The sequence below is a fragment of the Macrobrachium rosenbergii genome, chromosome 43 (assembly GCF_040412425.1).
Source record: "Macrobrachium rosenbergii isolate ZJJX-2024 chromosome 43, ASM4041242v1, whole genome shotgun sequence".
Taxonomy (NCBI): Eukaryota; Metazoa; Arthropoda; class Malacostraca; order Decapoda; family Palaemonidae; genus Macrobrachium; species Macrobrachium rosenbergii.
Genome location: NC_089783.1, coordinates 23103513 through 23128304, shown reverse-complemented (window position 1 = coordinate 23128304; position 24792 = coordinate 23103513). Strand labels below are relative to the sequence as shown.

At 39.7% G+C, this 24792-nt stretch overlaps 1 protein-coding gene across 6 annotated transcripts in view; it reads left to right on the top strand.

Moving 5' to 3' along the window:
• Positions 1-24792, top strand: part of LOC136828655 (NK-tumor recognition protein-like) — a 124636-nt gene that overhangs the window by 38973 nt on the left and 60871 nt on the right. For all 6 annotated transcript variants that reach the window (XM_067086702.1, XM_067086701.1, XM_067086704.1 and 3 more), the window contains one exon: positions 21775-21928. In XM_067086702.1, coding sequence (XP_066942803.1) covers positions 21775-21928 — 154 coding nt within the window. The remainder of the gene's footprint in view (positions 1-21774; positions 21929-24792) is intronic.

Genomic DNA, 24792 nt, shown 5'->3' with positions numbered 1-24792 from the left:
GTGTGAGATGGCTACAATGGAAGGTAAACCCAAGTTTAGGTGTTGTGCTAGGCCTTGTAGTAAATATGTGCCTCCCCTAGCGATTGATCTGCATTTGGTGTGTACAGTATCTAGTGTTATAGAGGGATGAATAAATTTGTTTTTATTTAGCATTTCCCAACGTTTTGTGAGAGAGAGAGAGAGAGAGTGTAATTGTCGTTAGTGAGTGCTTCGGTTGTTGGAAGAGGGATGAGGTCGTTAGTTTGTTTACGGCGCTGTCTGTCTGTGGAATATATGTGAGGATTTTTCGGTTTTGGAGTTAGTTTTGAGTCAGAGCTAGTGCCGGTCAGTTGTTTTTTTGGTCTTAAAACAGTTTGTTTGTGTGCTGATTCAGAGTTGTTGTTTTTCCTTGTTAGTGTGCTGTTCTTGTTGCTGTATGTTCGTGAGTCGTGTGTTTTTCTGTTTTGGTTTGGTTTGTGTGGTTTTGTGTGCTGTGTTGGCGACCATGGACGCCTTACTCCATCTTCCAGCAACCGAGGACCAGGGTGAGTGTTGTGTACTGTTTTTTTTGTGGTTTGAAATTCTGCCACATAATATTTGGCGCCCAACGTGGGGCAGCTGGTATTGAAGCTGCAATTGAGATTGGTGGCTGGTAGTGTGACTGAAGAGAAGGATGGAAGAGGAACTGGTGAGGTTGAGAGAGGAGAATACGTGGTTGAGGGGTGAGAATGAGAGATTGAGGAGTCAGTTGGAGGAGATGGGGGGAATGCTAAGAAGTGCAAAAGAAGAAATGAAAGGGGAGATGAAAGAGTCAGAAGAGAGAATGGAAGAGAGGGTGGATAAAAGATTGGGGAATGATGAAAAGTGTGGAAGAAATGATGAAAGGTATGTTCAAGGGTGTTTTTGGAGAAGGGGCTGTTGGAGGCAGGTCCTCTGGAACGTGTGAAGGGGCAAGAGAGAAAGAAAAGGAGGAAGAAGTGAATGGAAGCGTGAGTGATGAAAGTGATATGGGAATAGGAAGTAAGAAATGAGGGAATGAGAGGCAGGGTAGGGAAAAGGGGAATGAAAAGCAAGGGAAGGAACAGAGGGAAAGTAAGGATAAGTCAGGGGAAAAAAAGGAAAGAAGGGAAAAGGAAAGGAATCCGGTAAGAAGGGCAAGGAAGTGGGAAAGGCAGGAAAGAAGGGGGAGAGGGTGAAGATACTAGTGATAGTGAGGTGGATGGAGGTGAATGGATAAAAGTGGATAAAAGAGGGGGAAGAAGAGTGTAATGAGTAAGATGAATGTAAGTGTGGAAGTGGACTCTTTGTATTCGGAAGAGGGTATGAAAGGACAGAGTGAAAGTAGCGAAAGTGAAAGTGAGTGAAAGAAGTGAGAAAGGCTATGTATGTGAGGAGGTACCCGGTGTGAAAGGTATAATGAGTATGGAAGTAGGGATGTGCATGATTTCTTTAGGGAGTATGAAAGGTTTTGTCAGGATAAGTATGGGGAAAGTAAGAGAGTGTGGGCACGAGAATTAGGAGAATATTTGACTGGGTTTTTGCTTGATATGTATAGGGTTATTATGAGTATGGGAGATGTTGAGTATGACAAGGTGAAAGCTAGACTAGTTGAGCAAGCGAGGCGTATGAAAGCGAGTGTTAAGTATAAGAGGAAGAATGAATTTGATGAGGCAAGAATGAAAGCTGGGGAAACCTTGTCACTGTATGCTTGTAGGCTGGAGACGTTGGCAAGGAAGAAGTTTGGGGATGATGGGATAGATGAATGTAAGGAGTTAGTACGGAAGTTGTTAGGGACAGTGCCAGATGGAGTTAGAGAATTTGTGAACTTGAGCGGAAGGAGAAGAAAAGATGGACGAATGAAAGGTTGACTTGGGGAGAAATTTTGAAATTGTAGAAGATTATGAGCTTGACAGGGTTATAAAAGAGAGCAGAAGTGTAAGTGTAAGGGCTGGGGTAGATGAGAGAGTGCCAGAGTTTGGAAGCTTTAGGGATGCAGTGTTGAGGGACCCAATGAGAATGGCCGATAGTGTAATAGATAGGAGTGTAAGAGCAAGTAATGGGGAGGTGCCAGTGAGGATGAATGGTGGGTTTGTAAGGGAACAACGGGTTGGACGGGTTAGGGATAGTAGTGTACAGAGGGGAAGGTCGATGAGTGGAAGTCGAGCGAAGTGTTTTAGATGTGGAAAGGAAGGACATACAAAGAATGAGTGTAGGTGGGCTTTAGGAGCGTGTTTCGGGTGTGGGCAATTGGGACATTTGGTAAGGGAGTACGAAAGATAGGGGGGTTAAGTGCTACCGGTGCGGACAGGTGGGTCATATTGCTAATGGTTGTAGGGGTACCCGAGTGAATGTAATATGTGGCAACTGTGGTAAGAATGGGCATTATGCGAGAATGTGTTCAGAACCGAGAGCGAAGTGTGACGAATGTGGAATGGAAGGGCATGTATCAAGTGTATGTAGACGAAAGAGGGTGACTGTGACAGCGAATTCGGGAAACTGAGTGTGAAGGGGGTTCAAATGGGTGGATCCTCTAGGATGCAAGCGGTGCATGTGATGCATGTACGTGAGGGGTTGTTGCATGAGGGAGGTTTTGCTGGAAAGACTGACGAGTGCATGAAGCAATTTGTTTTGATAGAGTATGGCAGAAAACGTAAGAAAGGGAAGAACGTAAGTGAACGGAATGGTCGTAAGTTGTGTGATAGGGGTGTGAGTGCCAAAGTGGAAATGAGTGATAAAGCGTGTAATACGGATGAATGGGATGGTATGAATAGAACGTATAGCATATGCGGGTTTGATATAACTGAGTTGACTGAACGTGTAGGGGTAAGTGAACGGTTGGAGGTGAGCGAAAGTGTAAGAGTAAGAGAGCGTAGCAGTGATAGACGAGTGATTGAAAGCATGAATGAATCGTTGCAATAATTGGAAAGGTCAATGAGCGAATGGGATGGGTTAGTTGAAGAATTGGGGGAGGTATTCGGGAGCGAGTTAGAGGGTATAGATGAGATTGTGGATGAAATTGAGAGTGGGAATAGTGAAGAAGATAGCGTGAATCTGAGAGAGAATGGAGGAGAAGATGTGGATTTGAATGTTGCTAGAAGAGAGAATGATTCTGAGAGAATGATTGCGTGCCCGTGAACGCGATCTAGAGGACCTGCTAGTGAGCATCCGTGGGTGTTGCGTAAGGCGATTTGAATGCAGTGTGGAAAGTATTGGTTGGGAAATCCTAAAAGGGGGGAGAATTATAGAGGGATGAATAAATTTGTTTTTATTTAGCATTTCCCAACGTTTTGTGTGAGAGAGAGAGAGAGAGAGAGTGTAATTGTCGTTAGTGAGTGCTTCGGTTGTTGGAAGAGGGATGAGGTCGTTAGTTTGTTTACGGCGCTGTCTGTCTGTGGAATATATGCGAGGATTTTTCGGTTTTGGAGTTAGTTTTGAGTCAGAGCTAGTGCCGGTCAGTCGTTTTTTTGGTCTTAAAACAGTTTGTTTGTGTGCTGATTCGGAGTTGTTGTTTTTCCTTGTTAGTGTGCTGTTCTTGTTGCTGTATGTTCATGAGTCGTGTGTTTTTCTGTTTTGGTTTGGTTTGTGTGGTTTTGTGTGCTGTGTTGGCGACCATGGACGCCTTACTCCATCTTCCAGCAACCGAGGACCAGGGTGAGTGTTGTGTACTGTTTTTTTTGTGGTTTGAAATTCTGCCACAGTGTAAGGGGAAAGAGTGCATGATAGACGACCAGTGTGATGAGTTTGAAGACTGGCAGGAGTCACAGTGGGCCCTTTATAAGAAAACGGGGCTGAAGAAGAAGGCTGTGTCTTCTAGGAAGGCTACAATGATCCCTTCTCCAGTTCTGGCATTCCCCCACTACATCTCCTACGACTTTGTTGCTCCCTCCTTAGTCATGAAATGAACAACCCCCTCTGGGAGAGACAATTCAGCATGCTCTGAAGTATCTGGCCAAGCAGGGGCACAGGTCAGTTGCCTTTGTTCATAGATGGCCAGCTTCTGATCCTGGTTCTAGGCAACTGGAACCAAATTTCGTTGGGACTCATCCCCCTCGAATACAGTGGCGAGAGGTATGAAGAGAAAAGGTTCCTTGACATCAAAGAAGAGGTTGAAAATGAAGTCGATGCATCCTCCTCTCCCCCCCATTGAAGTATCAGCAATTGGAGTAGGGACAATTTGCTGCAGTGTTGGAGACAGGTTGCAGAAAGAGGTTGCCATCTTTTGCCTCCACACCACCTCATTAGTCAGCTCCTCTGTCACACCATGCAGGCATAGAGAAAGATCGTTGTCCAGGAGGAGCCAAACAGTGGACAGGAATAGATTGAACAGAAAGTGTGTCAAGGGACAGCACCTACGCTGTGAAGAGGTCCCATTCCTATCAGGGGTTTGGACAGGAACAACAGAGCATGTCCTTAGGTTCCCCATAGCGGCTGTAGATGCTGCAGCTCCAGGGGTAGATAAAGTGACAGAGACTCAGAGCACAGTCAACAAAATCTCCCAGCTCTGCTCCCTGCCACTCAGAATGTCAAGATTCCCTGCCTAGCTCTGACCAGAACAGTATGAAGTTCTCCCCTTCGCCGTGGATTGACAACTGACATGCACAGTCAGTAGGGCAGAGAAGGGACCTCGCAGACAGACCTCCTCCTCTAGCAGGGAAACAATGACATCAGCACCCCGGAGGACATGAGACGAGTGGTGGAGAGAAACACTCTAGAACCCAAAGGCAAGAGGACCTGGCACACCTGGAGGTCCCCAAGGAAGAGCAAGGTTTCATTAACCTGGTGGCCCACATCAGGCATCATTTAGGCCTAGGAAACCCCATGGCAGCCATCCCCAATGACCCCAAATGGTGCTAATGCTTTGAGTAGATGGCAGAAAAGATTCTGGAGCTGAAGCAATCATTCAGTCTCCCCATTTCGCTACTGGTACAAGGCCTCATAACTGAGTTGGATATGCTGGTGGCAGGACTAGAGAACTCCCTGGCCACAGCCAAGTTGGGGAAACTCCTGCCCCTCCCACTTCCCTGCCAGGTGAAATACTACATGCTACATGCCAGAGAAAGCCACCACCATCCTTAGGAATTTAGACCCTGCAATTTGTAGAATAGGAAACATTGTGCCCCTCGACTGCTTCAAGCAGCAGCAGCCAATGAGGTTCAGCATGGCAGAGGCCTCCAACATCAAGCTGGCCCTGGCAAGGACCATGAGAGCTTTCTCCCAGTTTGAGAGGTGCCAGGCAGTGTGGTTTTTGGAGATAAAGGACCCCAAGACCCCAGGGAGGTTGCCTGCCTTTGAATGTACCTAGGTCTGTCAGGGGGTCTTGTCATATATAGTGTAGCGATTGGCATCCTTGGGCATTGTGAGTCCTTCCTCTCTGGTCCAGTGAAACATCTTTCATAAGAGTTGGCTGTCCTTTTGGAACGGCCTGTTAGAGGATTCTTTGTGTTTCTTCCCTCCAGAAAGACTCCAGAAGGCCATTGAATTGAAGTGAGGAAAGAGGAATCGAGGGACACCCCCTTCCCACAAGCCTCCTTCTCCCAAGTTATTCATCAACCAAGACAGAACAGGGAGGACTACTCTGCTGGGCAGGCAGCGTAACACCAGTGGGAGGCATTCCTCCCTGAGGCCCAGATACAGACAACAGAGCCTCAGCAGTAGAAGAGGAGGCATGGCACCTCAGTTGTTTCAGGCCAGCCAGGCAGCCCACAGAAGGAGGAACTGACCAGGAAAGAGAGGAGGCTCAAAGTTAGAAGGCATCCCCCCCCCCATTTAAGCTGCCATGGGTAGGGGGTTGCCTAGCCAACAGATGGACAGTATGGCAGCAATACAGGGTGGAGTGGACAGTACCAGTCTTGTAGCAGGGGTACAGACTGCCCTTCAGGCCTATGAAAGTCTCTCTGGCTCCTCTCCCCTTTCCATTCCCATCCTACTGACCAGACTCACTGAAGGGAAGAGCCCTGCAGAAGGAGAGCAAAGCAATGCTACAGAAGGGGCAGTTGAGGCTGTGTCGGACAACTCCCCCAGATTTTACAGCTAGCTCTTCCTATTAAAGGAAGCATTTTGTTTGGGGGAGGGGGGAGGCGTCCAGTGATAGACTTGTTGACTCTAAATGAGTACCTGCAACAGACACCCTTCTTGATGGAGACACCCAGTGAGCCCTGGTGTACATCAGAGAGGAGACTTCATGATCTCGATGAATCTGCAAGGTGCCTACCTCCACATCCCCATTCACCTGAACTCCAGGAAATACCCACGGTTCATTGCCAAGGAGGTTACGTATCAGTTTAGGGCTCTTTGTTTTAGCTTAGCAGTGGCACCCCAGATCCTCACAAGGACCTTCTAATTGTTCTTCTCTTGGTCACACTCCGAAGGCATCCAACTACAGAGATACATAGACGTGCACCTCCTCTTTTCATTGGCTTCTGCTGCCGACACTTTGGCTCCGACTACTGTTGGTGATTCTCAAGCAGCTGGATGTTCTTCTGTGCTTCAGTCTCCCACACTTCAGACTCTACCCACTTGCAGCAAGGAAGCGCCCTCCATGGTAGACCCAATTCAGAGCAAGCTCGACAGTATTTTGAGCCTGTTAAGAAAGACTCCGTTGACCCCAAAGACTCCATCGGCCCCCCAACCTACGGACTTAGTTTTGTCTCCTGTATCCTTGGACGAGGAAGAAGAGGTTATTGCTCAAGACTCTCATCCTTCAGCTTATGCATCATTACTAAGGTGTCTTCTAGCTACCTTCCGGAGCTTCTTTTTCCCTGCAGCTCCTTCTTCACCCGCATCTGCTTTTCTTATGGAGCCACAGACTTCCGATTCTTTGAGACTGCCCAAGTTCATGCTTTCTTCTTCTGCTAAGAAAGCCTTCAGTGATATTGATGGATGGCTAACGGAGAAGAGGGAAGAAGGTAGAGCCATCTTCAGCTTCTCCTCTTCTAGATTGTCTAAGAGGAGACAACTCTCTTATGCTACTGGGGAAGCTCCTTCTCTGAGAGTTTCTGCCTCCTCCCAGGGGGACTTCTCCAGGCTGATTCCTCTCACAGATCTGCTTTTGCGTCAGCAAGATTATGTTCAGTTTGACAGAACTCTCACATCTTCTCAAAAACTTGTTTAAGGTATTTGAAGTTTTGAGTTTTCTTGATTGGGTGGGGGGCTCTCTAGCCCGTAAGATTAAGGACTGCCCTGTTATTCCTGAAGATACAGCAGTGTCTCTGACTGGCTGGGGTTCCTTTTGTGCATCGACAAAGGGATCAGGGATGGTTCCCATGAGTTAGCTTCTCTGTACATGATGGGGTCCTTAAAAAGAGAGAACTGTGGTGTTCCTACATCTCTAAGGGAGTAACTGCCTCACAGAAGTTGGCTCTTCTGTATTCCCTGCGGGATCGTCATCACCTGTTCCCACAGGCTACAGTTCTAGACATTTCTTCAGATCTTCAGAAGAAGAGTACTCAAGATCATCTTGCTCAATCCTCTAGGCAGCCTAAAGAGATGCCCACTCATGCCTCCAGGACAGTTTTCCCTCTGCAGACTCGTCCTTTTCGTGGCAGCGGACAGAGATCTTTCTCTAGGTCTTGCTCTTCTGGCAGGTTCATCTCCAGAGCCATTAAGAAATCCTCAGCCTGTTCAGTCCCTCGCAAGTGAGAATTTCGTCCTCCGAACTTCTGTAGTAGCCAGGCCCTGTATCTTCTGGGAGAAGTGGAGAGGGGTGGGGGGCAGAGCCCTGGATTCTCAGTGTACTGGGCGAAGGTTATACCATCCCCTTCAAAGAAAAGCCACATTTAGTCAGTTCTCCAATAACCTTGTCAGCTTACTCCTAAGGCTCGAAGAAGTCTTCGGCCCTCTCAGAAGAAGTGTCGTCCCTTCTCAAGAAGGGCCCAATAGAATTATTAGAGAACGTGAACTCCCCGGGGTTCTACAATAGGCTTTTTGTGGTGCCCAAAACTTCAGGGGGCTGGAGGCCTGTCCTGGACATCAGTGTCTTGAATGTCTTCATACAAAAGACAAAATTCAAGATTGAGACAAATCAAACCATCATGTCATCCATTTGCCAGGGAGACTGGATGACATCAATAGATATGCAGGATGCATATTTCCACATTCCAATACACCGGGAGTCAAGGAAGTTTCTGAGGTTCGCATACGGGAACAAAGTCTTCCGGTCCCCGCTCTGTGTTATGTGTTAACAGTGGCACCACAAGTGTTTACCAGATTTCTTGCTCCTCTAGCGAAATGGCTCCATCTGATGGGAATCAAGATCTCCTTCTGTTTGGACGATTGGCTACTTTGGGCCCAATCGAGGGAAAATTGTTCGGAGGACCTTCAAAAGACTTCTCTTGGCCGAGGATCTGGGATTGATGATCAACTTCCAGAAGTCTCAGTTGATTCCGTCACAACGGATTCTTTATTTAGGGATGATAATAGACTCTGAGTTTTTGGGTTTCTCCCTCCCTGAAAATAATAGAGCAGTGCCTCAAGCCAGTAAGCAGATTTCTCCTTCTGGATCAGTGCTCCGCCAATGAATGGATGAGCCTTCTGGGGACGTTATCATCCATAGAACAGTTCGTTCTTCTGAGCAGCCTTCATATGAGACTGCTCCAATCCTTCTTAGGAATCAGCTGGAACAGGAAAAAATACCCAGACTCGTTCATGTTCTGAGTGACTCCCGAGATAAAAGAAGACCTGTGTTGGTGAAGCTTAGAAGAAAGGTTGTCACAAGGGAAATCCCTCCTTCCATTGAACCTCAACCTAGACTTCTCAGATGCGTCGAACCTAGGTTGGGGAGCTCTGTGTGAGAGCAAGGAAATATCAGGGACCTGGTCCCCAGAACAAAGAAATTGGCATATAAATGTCAAGGAACAGAAGGCAGTTCATCTGGGGTTGCAATTTTTCAAGGAAGATGTTTGCAACAAGACGGTCACAATGCACTCTGACAGTACGACCGCCCTGTCATACATCAAAAACCAAGGGGGAAATACACTCTTTCTCCCTTTACGAGACAGCAAGGGATCTTCTGCTTTGGGCAGAACAATTTTAGGTCAAGCTTCTTATGCTCTTCATTCAAGGGAAGCTCAACGTTCTGGCGGACGAATTAAGCCACCAGAAAAAGGTGTTGCCCACAGAATGGACTCTGGATCGTCAGGTTTGCTCGGATTTATGGAAGTTGTGGCGGGGCTCCGTTCATAGACCTGTCCGTGACTTTCAGGAACCATCGTCTCCCTATTTTGCCCACCAATCCTGGATCCTTTAGCGTGGACAACCGATGGTGTGCTTGAGGACTGGTACCCCCTTGATTTGGGACCACCTTGACGTGGTGAGGGGGCTCTTGAACCCCAGGAATCTGTTCCCGGGTTTAAGTCCAAGAGTCCCATATACCATTCTATATTCCTTTGAATGAATTTTTGCTGTATTTTCCACTTTTGCTAAAATTTATTGGACCTGATAAATAGGAAAAGATATCATAACTGGGATTGGGTTTATATCGGAAGCTAAATAGTGGGAACTGTGGTAGGACCATCAACTGCCCGATATGTTCGGACCTGAGAGGTATCAGGCGGAACTATTCTTTAGGGCTGGACCATGGATTCCTGGGGGGTCTGGTTCTAGGGATAGGATTCTTGGCATTCGATCCAGTTTGCCCATAATATGATTAGGGTTGGGATGATTGTATTCCAGTAATATTGTCAGTCCTAGCAAGCAGGTTTGGCTTACACTTGGGCCACTCTAATCATGTCTTGTCATCCCCTGTTGGGTAAGGTTGGGACATTTGGGAGTCAGTTCTCATTTGTGCCATTGGTGGAAGAATAAACCCCATGAAAGGCTGATAATATATTTTTAAGGTTTTCAGGTTTATTTATTTATTTTTCCTTTTACCTCAATCTTTATGCTAAGTGGGTTTAAAGATTTAAGTATCCCTGGACTCCTTGATAGTAGCGACTCTGCACAGTTGACAACTGCTGGAACCTTTGTCTGGAAAAATCAGAAAAAAATACTAATGTAATTACACTGGAGCCCTATGCTCCAATAAAAAGCAAACCAAAAGGAAACCAAATATCATGACCCAACCTTAATTCACTTCGACTCCCGCTTTGGAAGTGGAAGTGGGTCATGATTCCTGACCTTAGAAACAGAGAAGAAAATATCGCCAATGAAATTAGAAAACTTCCTGTTGAATCGACATTCAGCTGCTGAAATGTCATTCAGACAAATAAAAGATCAGATGTGGTTGGTAGAAACCACAAAAAAAAATCAATCAGAAAACTACTTAACTGTAAAAAATATTGACAATATAAAGGTACATTTAAAAAAACATGGCAATATGAACAGTGTACAGGGTACCATAGTACTCTCTGATATTGATGAAGAACCAGTAGAAAAAAACATATTGCTGGATTCCCTTTAAAAAAAGGTACAACAATGTACAACATTGCAAAGTATACAACATAGCCAGTAGACGGAGTAATGGAAAAACACTGAGAAAAGCAAAGATAAAATAAGAAGGCCATGAATTACCCTTGAAAATTAAAACCATGGGCCAGAGCAGAGAACTGAGACCTTATGTTCCAAAACCACTACAGTGCCAAAACTGTAGTATGTATGGACATACAAAGAAAAATTGCCATAATAAACCTATATGTGCATATTGTGGATCTGACAGACATACCACACAGTGGAGGTGTGGTGAACCAAAATGCGTTAACTGTGGACAAAATCACCGTGCAAGATCTAAGGAGTGTGTATGTTGTATATACAATACAGAATTAAAATTACTTCAGGAAAGGACAGGAATGCCTATAAAAGAGGCCAAATTAGAATTAAAAGTTAGAGGAATGCATGATCCCTCTAGGAAGCAAATGTTTTCTACTGTAACTAGGTCAAACAATGAAACAAAAATGGAAATAGATAAGAGTAACAAAACACTGATAGATCAATCTCAAAGAAGAGTAACCACTTTGCAAGAAGAAACTAATATAGCAAAGAACCAAGAAAAGTATACAAATATTTGTTCAAATTCATTTGAGATATTAAGAGAAATGGAAACACTAGAAGATAATACAAGCACCATAGAAATATTAGAAGATAGTTATGATGAATTAGAAACTAAAGAAAAAAAAGAGGCCTCAAGAGAGAACTCCACCCAAGATCAAACAAAAAACCAACTATTATTAGAGATACATCCATTAAAATGAAGGCAGGAGACCCGAAGAAAGAACATAAACCAAAAAATGATAAGAATATACCTTTGTCTCCTAAAGTAATAATAAAACCAATGGAAACAGATACCCTGAACATCAAAGAAATAGTAGAGGAACAAACTATTGGCAAGAATGATTATGTGATGGGAGAAGAGATTACTCCATCACCAATAATAGGTGCAGCAAGAGTCAATGAAGAAATGACACATGAAAACACATGTGGATGTAATAAATGTTTCATTGAACTGCGCAACAAAAACAAAAGCACAACAAAGGACAGTTTATCAAACTATACAAAATTTTATAAAATACAGAAATAAAGAAACTACTAGTTTAGACACTCATGAAAAGGTCTGTATGTTCATTGGACACATGTCTTATAAAGAAAAACAATATGTCTTATAAAGAAAAACAAATAAATATTGTAAATAGGATTTTAGAAAAAATGCAAATTAATGATCCACAAAAAGAAAATAACACTTGAACACATTGTTATACTTTCAATAATTATATTATACAATGGAACATAAATGGTCTACAGACCAGATTACATTTTGGGAGAAATATGATTACTAAGGGAATATGAACCAATGATACTATGTTTACAACATGTCAACAAAACAATATCAACAGTAGGTAAATATACCTTAGTATCTACATGTAGAGAGGAAGAAGGAAATTCAGGTAGTTCTATGTATGTACATAACAAAGTATGTTATGACAGAATACCTGTAAATTTTACTGACTTGCAAATATCAAGTATTAAAACACGAATAAAAAACAATAATTACATAAATTATAATTTGCACAACCAACCTAATAAAAATTACGACATTGATGAACTTAAAGATTTACTTAAGGGGATCGGCCGGTTTCCCACTTTTTTAATGACAGGTTGTTGATATATAGGGGGTTTGTTTAAGGACATTATGTGGAACTTCTGGGGAAAAAATTTTTGGTCAATGACCTTAGGTTTTGTGACGCCAGAGCGATTTTCGGCCAAAATTGGCCATTTTCAAAATACATCTTCTCCTTTGCTTTTAGTTTTTAAGGGATGGGATTTGAACCACGTATAAAACACATATGAACCTTCAATAAAATGCAAGGGATTTTTGATTTTTCAATTCTTCTTGAGATATGAATTTTTTCTTTATGAAATTTTCCCGGAAAAATTACAGAAAAAAATTACCAAAAATCAGCAACTCATAATATTAAAAATCCCCGGCATTTTATTAATCTACCGTGTTTCCCATGTTATATATAAAATTTCATTTAGATTGGTCCAATACTAAGGGAGGAGATGCATTTTAAAGGCGAAAAACTTATGTTTTGAGAAATGGGCCTTCAAAGGTTTAGTTACATAAAAAAAGTAAAAGGGACTTCAAAGACTGTGTTACAATTAATTCTATGGTTTTAATTTTTATTTTTGGGTATTAATTAATGCAAAATGATTATAAATAAGAATAATAATTGATTATTTATGTGCCTAAGACACATTCTTATAAAGTTTAGGTTCCTGGTCCCCCCCTGTCTGATCTTGCTGCAAGGTATTACTCTAGGGTATCATAGTTGCCTACACTTTTTTATTAGTGTCTCGAATCCATCCCTTGCCAAATGGATCCTGGGAATTACTTTACATTCACAATTAGGGATTCGTGATTCAAGTAATTCATCAAGTCTTGCTTCACTTATTATGATCATTTTATTTTCAGGATCGTCTATAATATCAGCCTCCGAGCTACTGCTTTCTTCTTCTAAAATATCTTTGCCCTTTGGTAGTGACGAACAAATAAAGAGGCGTTTAGGGGTGGATGTGGTTGGTCTCTGGTCAGCAGAGATCGCTGCCTGCGCCGTTTGATGGGCGACAGCTCTCTCTCTCTCCGTCGCTCCATTCCCCTCTATGGCACTAATTTCTTGAACTCTTTCTTCTACTTTCGCCTGGACTTTTCCCCTTGGCTTTTCCGCATTCTAGAAGCATGAAGTGAACTCTTGGACCTTTTAGGCACGGTGAAAAACAAAAACACCGCAGAAAATACAGAGTTCAGTCAAGGCTAGCGAGCATGAAAACGTGTCCTTCTAGCTTGGAAGTTTATAGGCAACTCTCGGCCACAGTCGGCGTCATGGTATGACGTGTGCGTTGTCATGGCTAGGAATAACTAAAAGGTGCTGAGTAGGATATTATTGACATTATACATTTCATTTTAAAGGAAGTTTTCATAATATATATCATAAAAAACTATACCAGACTAAATCATTTGCGCTACTGGTGTTTTATGGGTATATAGCTATTGTTACATTTTAGGCCATAACTAGAGAAATACGGCAAATTTTAGCATAATATTTCGTGGACACATTCTTGAACCCTATACGAAGCCATAGAATTTTTTTCAGCAAATCAAATTTTTTAAAGATTTTTGGGGTTTTTTAGGTGGCCGATCCCCTTAACAATACCAAGGAACCTACATTAATAGTAGGTGATTTTAATGCTCATAACCCAATATGGGACTGTAATTATACAAATTCAAATAGAACAGGCAGTAAAATAGAAGAGTTCATGGATTCAAACGACATGTGCTGTATAAATGATGATGAAAGTAGCACATATTTTTTTAAAAGCACATGGAACATTTTCTTCAGTAGACTTAACTCTATGTACAACAAGTATAGTTGACAGATTAGATTGGAATACAGTTGATGACTTGCTCACCAGTGATCATTTCCCAATATTAATTTCCTTATTACAAAATAATCCTGCAAAACATGTCCATCACTATAACATTTATAAAGCAGATTGGGAGCGATATGAAATGCACGCTAGAAATATCCCACCATTTGAATATTTAAAAGACCATAATGAAACTAATAAATTTCTTGTTGATTTCATTAAAAATGCTGCTTATAAAGCAATACCAAAGTCAAAACCCCATCCAACAAAACACAAAGTCCCATGGTGGTCCGATAAATTAACAAAATTAATAAATATAAAACACTCAGTAGGGAGACGATTAGATAATTTGAATAGAAAGTTCAGTAAAATAAATAAAACATTACCGATATTAGAAGGAACTTTAAAAAAAATTACTATATTATTAACCCTTAAACGCCTACTGAACGTATCATACGTCGACTAAAATTGTCTGTTGGGTGCCAAGTGGACGTACCGTACGTTTACTACAAAAAATTTCAACCTTCGGTCAACTTTGACTCAACCGAAATGGTCGAAAAACGCAATTGTAAGCTAAAACTCTTACATTCTAGTAATATTCAATCATGTACCTTCATTTTGCAACAAATTGGAAGTCTCTAGCACAATATTTCGATTTATGGTGAATTTTTGAAAAAAACTTTTTTCTTACGCCCGCGCGGTAACTCTGCCGAAAATTTCAGAAATTCTTTCGTCATTTTGTCATAATTTTTGCACTGTTCTATATTAGCCGTTACATAAAGTTTTATATATGAAAATGTGCGCAATTTCATGTAGAATACAACAGAAAATAACTCATGGTTGTAGCTTTTATCAGTTTTGAAATATTTTCATATAAATCACGATAACTGCCAAAATTTCAACCTTCAGTCAACTTTGACTCGACCGAAATGGTCAAAAAACGCAATTGTAAGCTAAAACTCTTACATTCTAGTAATATTCAATCACTTACCTTCATTTTGCAACCAATTGGAAGTCTAGCACAATATTTCGATTTATGGTGAATTTTTTTAAAAAACTTTTTCCTTACGTCCGCTCCAGAAATTTTCATCACGTTGTCGTAATGTTTGCACTGTTTTATATTAGTCGTTACATAAAGTTTTATATATGGAAATGTGCGCAATTTCATGTAGAATACAACAGAAAATAACTCATGGTTGTAGCTTTTATCAGTTTTGAAATATTTTCATATAAATCACGATAAATAGAAAAAAATTCGACTTTCGGTCAACTTTAACTTCGATCGAAATGGTAAAAACGCAATTTTAAGCTAAAACTCTTACATTCTAGTAATATTCAATCATGTACCTTCATTTTGCAACAAACTGGAAGTCTCTAGCACAATGTTTCGATTTATGGTGAATTTCTGAAAAAAAAAAACTTTTCCTTCGTCTGCGTGCGGTAACTCGGCCGAACATCTCAGAAATTCTTTCGTCATGTTGTCGTAATGTTTGTATCGTTTTACATTAGTCATTACATAAACTTTTATATATGAAAATGTGCGCAATTTCATGTAGAATACAACAGAAGATAGCTCATGGTTGTAGCTTTTATCAGTTTTGAAATATTTTCACATAAATCACGATAACTGCCAAAATTTCAACCTTCGGTCAACTTTAACTCGACAGAAATGGTAAAAAAACACAATTGTAAGCTAAAACTCTTACATTCTAGTAATATTCAATCGTTTACCTTCATTTTGCAATAAATTGGAAGTCTCTAGCACAATATTTCGATTTATGGTGAATTTTTAAAAACATTTTCCTTACGTCTACGGTAACTTGGCGAACATCTCAGAAATTCTTTTGTCTCGTTGTTGTAATATTTGCACCGTTTTTATATTAGTCGTTACATAAAATTGTATATATGAAAATGTGCAATTTCATGTACAATACAACAGAAAATAACTCATGGTTGTAGCTTTTATCAGTTTTGAAAGATTTTCATGTAAATCACGATAAATAGAAAAAATTCGACTTTCAGTCAAATTTAACTCGACCGAAATGGTCGAAAACTGCAATTGTAAGCTAAAATACTTACAGTCTAGTAATATTTAATCAATTAGCTTCATTTTTCAACAAATGGGATGTCTCTAGCACAGTATTTCGATTTATGGTGAATTTTTGAAAAAACATTTTTTTACGTCCGCCTTTTAATTCATGCATCATTTGTGATAATATTTTCTCTGTGTTGCTCTGATCGTTTTACAATTTGTTATATACCAAAATCATCGCAATTTAGTGTATAATACATTTAAAAAAAATTAACTCATTAGCTTTAACCGTTGTGCTTACAGCGCGATTTGTATACAGTTATATGAGTTTTTTTTTTTTTCGCTGTCATATATTCCAATATTTATATATGATAATGATATTTTTTTTTCATTTCTGATGGTTGCATACTAAACTTCAGGCAATGACAAAAAAAAGGAGCCAAAAATGAACTCTTGATCTTGAAAACTAAGCGTGCTGTGATTTTTTGAAAAAACTTTTTTCCGCTTCGGCGCTAACTCACCGAGCGCCGCTGGCATACAGGAGACTTTTTTGTAAATAGAGGCTCGGCGTTTAAGGGTTAATAGAAATTAATTCATTAAAACCTCTATACAACAAAGTAACTGCAAAACTTTAAAAAGTAGTAATTCAAGGAAGAATCATTTCATGGAGGGATACATATCAGATCTCTCTAATAATACTTACATACGAAAAATATGGGAAAAATTCAGGAAAATAAATAGTATCCATGTTAAACCACCTAGACATGCCATATTAAAAGATGGGAAAAGAACACTTGATTCAAAAGAAATAAGTGATATAATGGGAGAAAATTTAGCAAATGTAAGTAGTGATAAAAATTTAAATGAACACTTCAACACGAAGAAAAATAAAATAGAATTAATAACAATAAATTTTGAAACAATAGAAGATATATGTTATAATAGAAAATTTAATATGTCAGAGTTGGAATATGCTCTCTCGAACAGCAATAAATCTGCCCCGGGAGGTGACAATATTTGTTTTGAGATGATCTGCCACTTATCACCTTTGGCAAAGTCATACTTATTAGAGTTTTATAATCATTTATGGCTTCTAAATTTATTTCCTGATGAATGGCATAAAGCTATAATAATTCCTATCCCCAAACTTGGAATGTAAATAATTACAGACCAGTTTCTTTAAGAAGCTGCTTATGCAAATTGTTAGAGAAAATGGTAAATGCTCGACTAACATGGCACATTTGAGAAAATAAAATTTTGACTCCCACTCATTTCGGGTCACAGTGTAACAGATCTACATTAGTTCTCTCTCTAACTTAGAAGACCATATACGTAGAGGTTTTGAATGAAAACAAATTACTGTAGCTGTCTTTTTTGACATTGAAAAAGCATACTATACTACATCGAGGTATGCTATATTAAAAACTATACAAAACAACAACATCTGTGGACATTTACCCAGGTTTATACAAAACTTTTTGACAAATCGCAGTTTTCAGGTGAGAATTGATGATGTTCTGTCTAGAACATTTCCGCTTGGAAATGGTGTTCCACAGGGAAGTGTCCTTAGTGGCACACTGTTTACTTTAGCAATTAATGATAATCAGTAATAATCTACCTACTGGCATTAAAAGTAACCTGTATATGGATGATTTTGCCATATATTATTCAGCATCTCAAGCAATCATGTTTCATAAAAATAAAAAGTGGAAAAAAGGTGAAGAAATAGACTTAAAAATCAGAAACCATAGTACAGGCAGTCCTCGGTTATTGGAGGGGTGTCCGTTCTGGGGGTGTGATGATAACTGAAAATCGCCACTAACTGAAAATCAGTGATTTTTGGGGCTTATCAGTACCGAAAAGCTCCGATTTTCAGTTATCGACGCCTCTGTTAGGTATGTATCAGCGCCAATTTGTCTCTTTCTTCTATATTGCAAGCAACTTTTTGGAAATGGAAGGGGTTTGCAGCACATTATTTGAAGGAAATTGAAACAGTTTACGATAATTGCAGTACTTGGGTCCATTTTCGGTGGCTGGCATGGTTTTAGAAGAAGAAGAGTAGGAGGCATTCTTTCCTTCCTTTCTTTGCTTTGAAGTGAGGTTGTTGAGTTTTAAAGGGAGCCTGGGGAGTGTACCAGGGTGCCCCCCAGTCTTTTTTTGGTTAGGCAGTGGTTTTTAACCTTTTTTGCATTAGGTGACATTAATTTTATTGTTGTGTTTTTTGTACTGCACCCTGGACAGGGGCAACATAATTACCTTTGTCAGCAATTGGAATCATCCTTGCTACAAGATACCCACAAATATAGTAGGTGAGCCTCGGCTATATTGCCATGCCACTATATGATAAGGAGAGTGCCAATAGAGGCAGTACCTTCCTGCAGCAGCTTCCTTATCAGGTAAGGAAACAGTAGGCATTTTTAATGCTAGCAATCTTTTCTATTCTCAAATTCATTTCCATTACTAATGTTTTGGGAAAGATTTGTTCATACATCCCACCTGTCAATGTGGGAATCAGCAGTGTAATTACTTGGTAAGTTACTTATATAAAAATGACATATTTATGATAAAATAAAGATTTATATATACTTACCAAGTAATTACATGATTGGAGCCCTCCCTCCTCCCCTCACATGAACATTATGACATAAACAAATTGAATCCTTATGCTAGTTGTTCCTCTCTTACCCCGAAAGTGGGTAGGGTTAGTCACCTAGCCAAACAAAATAGTGCGACCCACCAGTTTCAAAATTTTAGCTGCTGAGCAAATGAAACTAGTAGCAATGTAATTGGTAAGTATATATAAAACTATTTTATCATAAAAATGTAATTTTTCTTAGAATGCAAACAAAATTTTTCGTAAGGGTGTTTTACCCACCTCAGCCTCTCTTCAAGTACAATCTATTCCCAGGAAGGGCGTAGTTCTGAATGTAGAGGCTGATTCACACAGTGGACAAGCTAGGCGGTCTGAGGGCACAGGATTGTGTGATAGGATTTTGTTTTCTGAGTTCATGACAGCCGAAGTGCTCCTTGTGCAAGAAATTTCATTTATAAAGGCGTAGGTTTATATCTTATGAAAATACAACTTACTTTAAAAATTTGTAATTTTATGATTACAGTGGGTCCCCACTAGATCGCGGATCAGCAATCGCTCCTTCAGTTAATCGCATGTCCAAATATATCATGGGAAAGTCACTACTTTGCAGATTTTTTGGTAGAGCAGTATTCACTAATTACTGTATTTTCATTTTATTTTCGTGACTAAATACATTTTTTGATAAGAAAATTATTTACTAATTTTCAAATACTAATATTAATGTAAACACAGCAAAATATCAATAAGGTGCCAAATTAAAATCCTGCAAAATCACAAAACATCTTACCAGTGTAAACACTTCAGTTCAATCTCTCTCTTTCTCTCAGTATACCTATTCTTTAATGAAAAAACAGCAAAATGTCAGTAAAATGTTATTTCACTTACAGAATCCATTTATACTATATTATACTATATCATTGATTTACTATCATCTAATATGTATAAAAAAATTATCATCCCAACATTTGCAATTGATTTTACTGATGTAAACATATCAGTTCATCTCTCTCTCTCTCTCTCTCTCTCTCTCTCTCTCTCTCTCTCTCTCTCTCTCTCTCTCTCTCTCTCTCTCTCTCCATGATGACATGCTATTGGCTGGAAGGGTTTGAAGTAACCAGTCACGCAACAGGGTACCAACTTTTCTTGATGTTGATTGCCTGGGAGGGTTGTAAGTAGCCAATTACACAGCTTGTAGCTCAGGTGCTTTGTGTACTACTGCCTTGTTCATGAGTTGTATTTTTGTTCTCTCTCTCTCTCTCTCTCTCTCTCTCTCTCTCTCTCTCTCTCTCTCTCTCTCTCTCTCTCTCTCTCTCTCTCAGTATACATAAAAAACACAGTGAAATATCAATATAAAGTTATTTCACTGACAGGATCCAATTATACTGTATTATTAGTATACAGGGAGTCCCTGGTTATCGGCGGGGGTTCCGTTCTGAGGGTGTGATTATAACCGAAAATTGGCGATTTTCGGTGCCTTTTCGGTGAGTTTCTGGGCTTATCGGTGCCGAAAAGCGCCAATTTTCGGTTATCGCCGCCTTTGTTAGGTATGTATCAGTGCCAATACCCAACTATTGGCGCCGATAAGCAGAAATTGGCTATTTTTGGTGCCGAAAATTGCCAATTTTTGTTGCTAGACGAGCGCTGTAAAACCGTATCGCCGTTAACTGACCCCGCCATTAACCGGCGACTGCCTGTATATATATATATATATAAAAAAATGATCATCCCGACATTTGTAATTGCTTTTACCGATGCAAACATAATATAGTAAACCCCCCCGTATTTGTGTTCTCACTATTTGCAGACTCACCGAGTCGCAGATTTCTCCATGGAACATTTGTATGCATTCTTCACAGAAAATTCGCCCATTCACAGTAATTTTCACTGAGAAATATTCACAAATTTGTGTATTTTCATTAATTTTCATGACAAAATGCACTTTTTGAGATAAAACTATTAAAATACTCAGGTATAAGCATTTTTAGAGTTTTTTGTATTTTAACTATCCAAATAGGCGGTTCTGAGTATTTTTAGAGGGGTTTTAAGTATTCACAGATTTTAGCTATTCACAGGGGGAGTGTGGTACGCATCCCCCGCAAACACGGGGTTTACTGTATCAGTTCACCCCCTCCCTCTCTCTCTCTCTCTCTTTCCCTCTATTTCCATGACAACACGTGATTGGCGGGAAGGGTTTGAAGTAGCCAATCACACAGCATAGTATCAACTTTTCTCGATGCTGATTGGCTGGAAGAGTTGTAAGTAGCCAGTCACTAAGCTTGTAGCTCGAATGCTTTGTATACATACTGTCTAGTGTATGAGTTGTATTTTTGCTCTCTCTCTCTCTCTCTCTCTCTCTCTCTCTCTCTCTCTCTCTCTCTCTCTCTCTCTCTCTCTCTCTCTCTCTCTCTCATTAATATATTTGTTTCTTTTAGCTACTAAAAATTATTCTCCAAATTCTTTCGGTAGTAGGCTCAATCAGCTGATTTTGAGAACGTTAACATTACAAATGTTGGGACGATCAATTTTTTTTTGTACATATTACGATGATAACAGATATGTATAATAATACATTATAAATGAATTCTGTAAGTGAAATAACATTTTATTGATACTTTGCTGGTTTTACATTAATTATATAAAAATTAATAAATCATTGTAACATGTACTTACACAAGAGAATATTTTATCATTGTAGATTCCATTTATAATTTGGTATTTTTTACTTACTCTGCTTGTGAATTCTCAATGTTTTCCCCATCTGTAAAAAGAAGACAGGACAGCTTTAATACTGTATGAGAGAAAATGGCAGTGCGTAAATATAGCGGTAATTAGATTAGTTTTCACATATATTTTTGAAGGTTATGTTGTAAGATGACTTTGAAATGATAGGGTTTAAGGATGATAGTGTAAAGTATATTTGGTGTTTGAACTATTAAAATAGGCAGTGAAGTATTAAAAGCAGTTATAAGCATTTTTAATGGGGGTCTTTGGTGTTTGAACTATTAAAATAGGCAGTCATAAGCATTTTTAGAGGGGATACCAACTTAAAGCGGATTTTCGCTTAATGCGGGTGGTTGTGGTCCCTAAGCCCCGCGATTACGGGGGACATACTGTACTGTATTCATTCACTGGATTTTGCTGAAGATTATATTTTCAAGTAGGAATTATTTTTCTAATATAGAAAAATAATTTGCTACAATTTAACTCCTAAACTGTTAATGTGCTTTGATTTAACTCCAAAAATTAAATATACCTGCAATTTATTTATTCAGTAAAACCTTTTGGAAAACTCTTAAATATGCTCAATTTTCTTTAGGAAATAGGGGAGCCTTTGAATGCAGCCATCAGTCAAGCCATGGAAAACCTTTTAGTGGTTGTGGAAAACTTTTCCAAAGTAAAGCAGTTAGCAAATGTGAGAAGCAGCACCTCTAGGTCATCGTCTTCATCTTTTTCATTTCCCAGATCATCAGGTAAGGTAGTTTTGTTAGCCTCATATGTATATTTTTGATAGTGTAGCTGCTGTTCATCCTCAAAGGAGTTACTCTTATGGTTCCCCCAAGACTCCTTAAGACAAACCAACCAATATCAAGGAATTCTCTCATAGTTGGTAATGGCCAGAATACAATTACCCATCTTTCCTACACCTTTTTCACACTCATGTGGCAATAGCAAACAGGCTGGCAAAGATCCTGATTACTCTTGTCTTGTGAGGCACTCACAAGCCCCCCAACCATGCTTTGGAACATTTTCAAAATCGAAGGGCTGTACTGACAAAATGTTGCACTTATCTGCTGAGGCAAGTTCCGATTATTTAGCCCTTGTAAAAAGTCTGTTCCTGAAAATTATTTCATTTAGGTATAATTGTTAAATTCTGCTGGCTGGTGCGTCCATCAAGGTTGGGATTTTGGATAGACTACTGGGCTATGTAATGGCTTTTGCTTTTGCTGTCTACTTTGACATTTGTTAAATCTTATTAATTAGGAATCTTATAACTGAAGATCATTAGTCAGTGGTGGAGGCAGGTACAGACTGACCTCTAAACAGGCACCCTTGGGACCAGGCCACTGCTGGACCACAGAAAATCCTTGGTGACAGAAATCACTTTAAAAACCCTTATGTAAACAAAGTCTTGCCAGCTCATTATCAAAAGTAGAACAAAGCATATGAATAATCACTGTCATTTATTGGGTTTAGTTCCTTATGAAAATTCTGGCCTGCTCCATAAGCATTTCCCTGGAAATACTTACACCTGTGCTGCATCGGAGCTTAAACCATTTTATAAGCGCATTGTTAAATTCTGATCTGACAGCTCTCAGTGTTTTCCAGCACTTTAAGCTTTTCTGGCTTTTATTTTCAGCAAAAACCTAAAAAGTTGTTGCTTTTGTTTCTTTAACATGTACATGTTTGTGGGTGGACAAAGATAGATAGAGAGAGAGAGAGAAAGAGAGAACGGAACCCACTCGCCCAACGAAGAACTCCCAGTTAGGTTGTTACACTGACAGATGTCCATTTGCAAAAGTCTAATAATACAGTTGTATTAAGAATAATGATGATTTTAGTAAACTGTTGTTTTACCCACTGCATGCACATAGTTAATGCATTATTGTCATGTTATTATTGTATTTTAATTTATCAACATAGCGGTCAGGTGTCATTTGCGTGTTGCTATTGTTTACATTCTTAAAATCATCAGCTGATTGCATTTTACCATCATCACAACCATTAGTTGCTAAAGGAAACACATTTCAGGGATTTGCTTTTTCCGAACATTATCAAAACTGGGTTTAAAAATGCAGCTAACTTTATTTAAGATGCAGTAAATTAAATGAAGTAAAGGTGTGATTTCTCCAGTATTGGATGTTGCTTTTGCTGCATCCAAAACATTTTTGTGACCTGCACATTATTTGTGTCTTCAGCCACAGCAACAACTGTAAATCTAGTGGCATGCTTTCATAACACTTTCCTCTCCATTGTGGGGAGGATTAATAAAGATTTATTTTATTTTTACTTATGGAAGTCACCATTGAACATTAGCAAATTTTTAACAAGTTGACAGCTGTAAAGCAACCCTAAAAATAGGTTTTGGCATAGGAAAAACCTGTTTTTGGTAGTTGCTGTCAAGTCCTCAAGGAGTTACCCTTCCATGCTCTACCAGAGCTCCATGGTGACCAAACTAATGTCAAAGAATTCTCTTATAGGTGGTCTCGCAGCCGGGTATTGTGTCATAGTGATAAACACTGTAACACTTGATGGATTATATAATGGACTCAAAGATAAGGGGGCACTTTCCCAAATCTTTACAGTGAGGTTGTATACCCATGTTCTTCCATCATCAAAACCTGCTTAGAAGAGTGATTAATGTGCATGCGCAGTCTGCTGTAGTGTCAACAACAGAGCCGTTGCAGAGACCAAGAAGCATTACTTTCTGTTGGTCAGTGCTGGATGATCCCTTCACCAAATCCCATCCTTATTGTCATGGAAGTGGGAGGGTTTTGAGGACTCAACAGTGGCTACCAAAAATAGGTGTTCATACGTCAAAACCTGTTATTTGAATAGCATAGTTGCATGTTTCGTCCTCAAGGAACTTTACAAAGAAATTAACAGGTGATGAAAAAGCCTAAGTTCTCAATTTTTAATCCCAACACCCCAAAGGAAAAACATTTCTTGTCCGAGGTCAAGCCACAAATTTCAAGCCTCATTCTTTATTTCAAATATTCTTCAGGTTTTGGTACCAAAGAACAAGAAACTATACACGAACTTATGTTTTAGGATGCAGTTCTACAGTGGCTTACCTAAGCATGCTTGGTTTGGTTCATTACTGTCGAATTTGATCGAGCTCATGGCAGTAATGTTTTTTAAAAAATACTGTCTCTGATGACCACCCTGTATATTCAGAGACTTCTTCGAAAGGGACATTTCTAAAGAAAGCCAACGACGTAGTTACTTTCCTAAAATCATGTGACCTAGGAAAGGATTGTAGATTTGCCTTTTTACATTCTCAGCCCTTGTAGGGAGAGTGGTTAGTTTGCTAGGGTGTAGGAGAATTGAACCCTCTGGGATGTTTGCCGTGACTTCTAGGTAAACCGTAAGTTCCTGAACCAGGCATAATGTCTTGTCTGCTAAATTGAATAATCTTATCAGAATAGGAGATTTCCTTCATAAAGGATCCTCATTCTTGGCCAGGAATGATGGGCCAGGGGACAATAATGATTGATGGTCAGCCGTTTGCATGATGTATCGTCCCTATCTGAGAGACCTCAGTTTACTAATACGAGCTCCTGATGCTAATGTAGTCAAGAAGATTGCCTTTTTTAGCATGTGAGTTGTGGTTGTA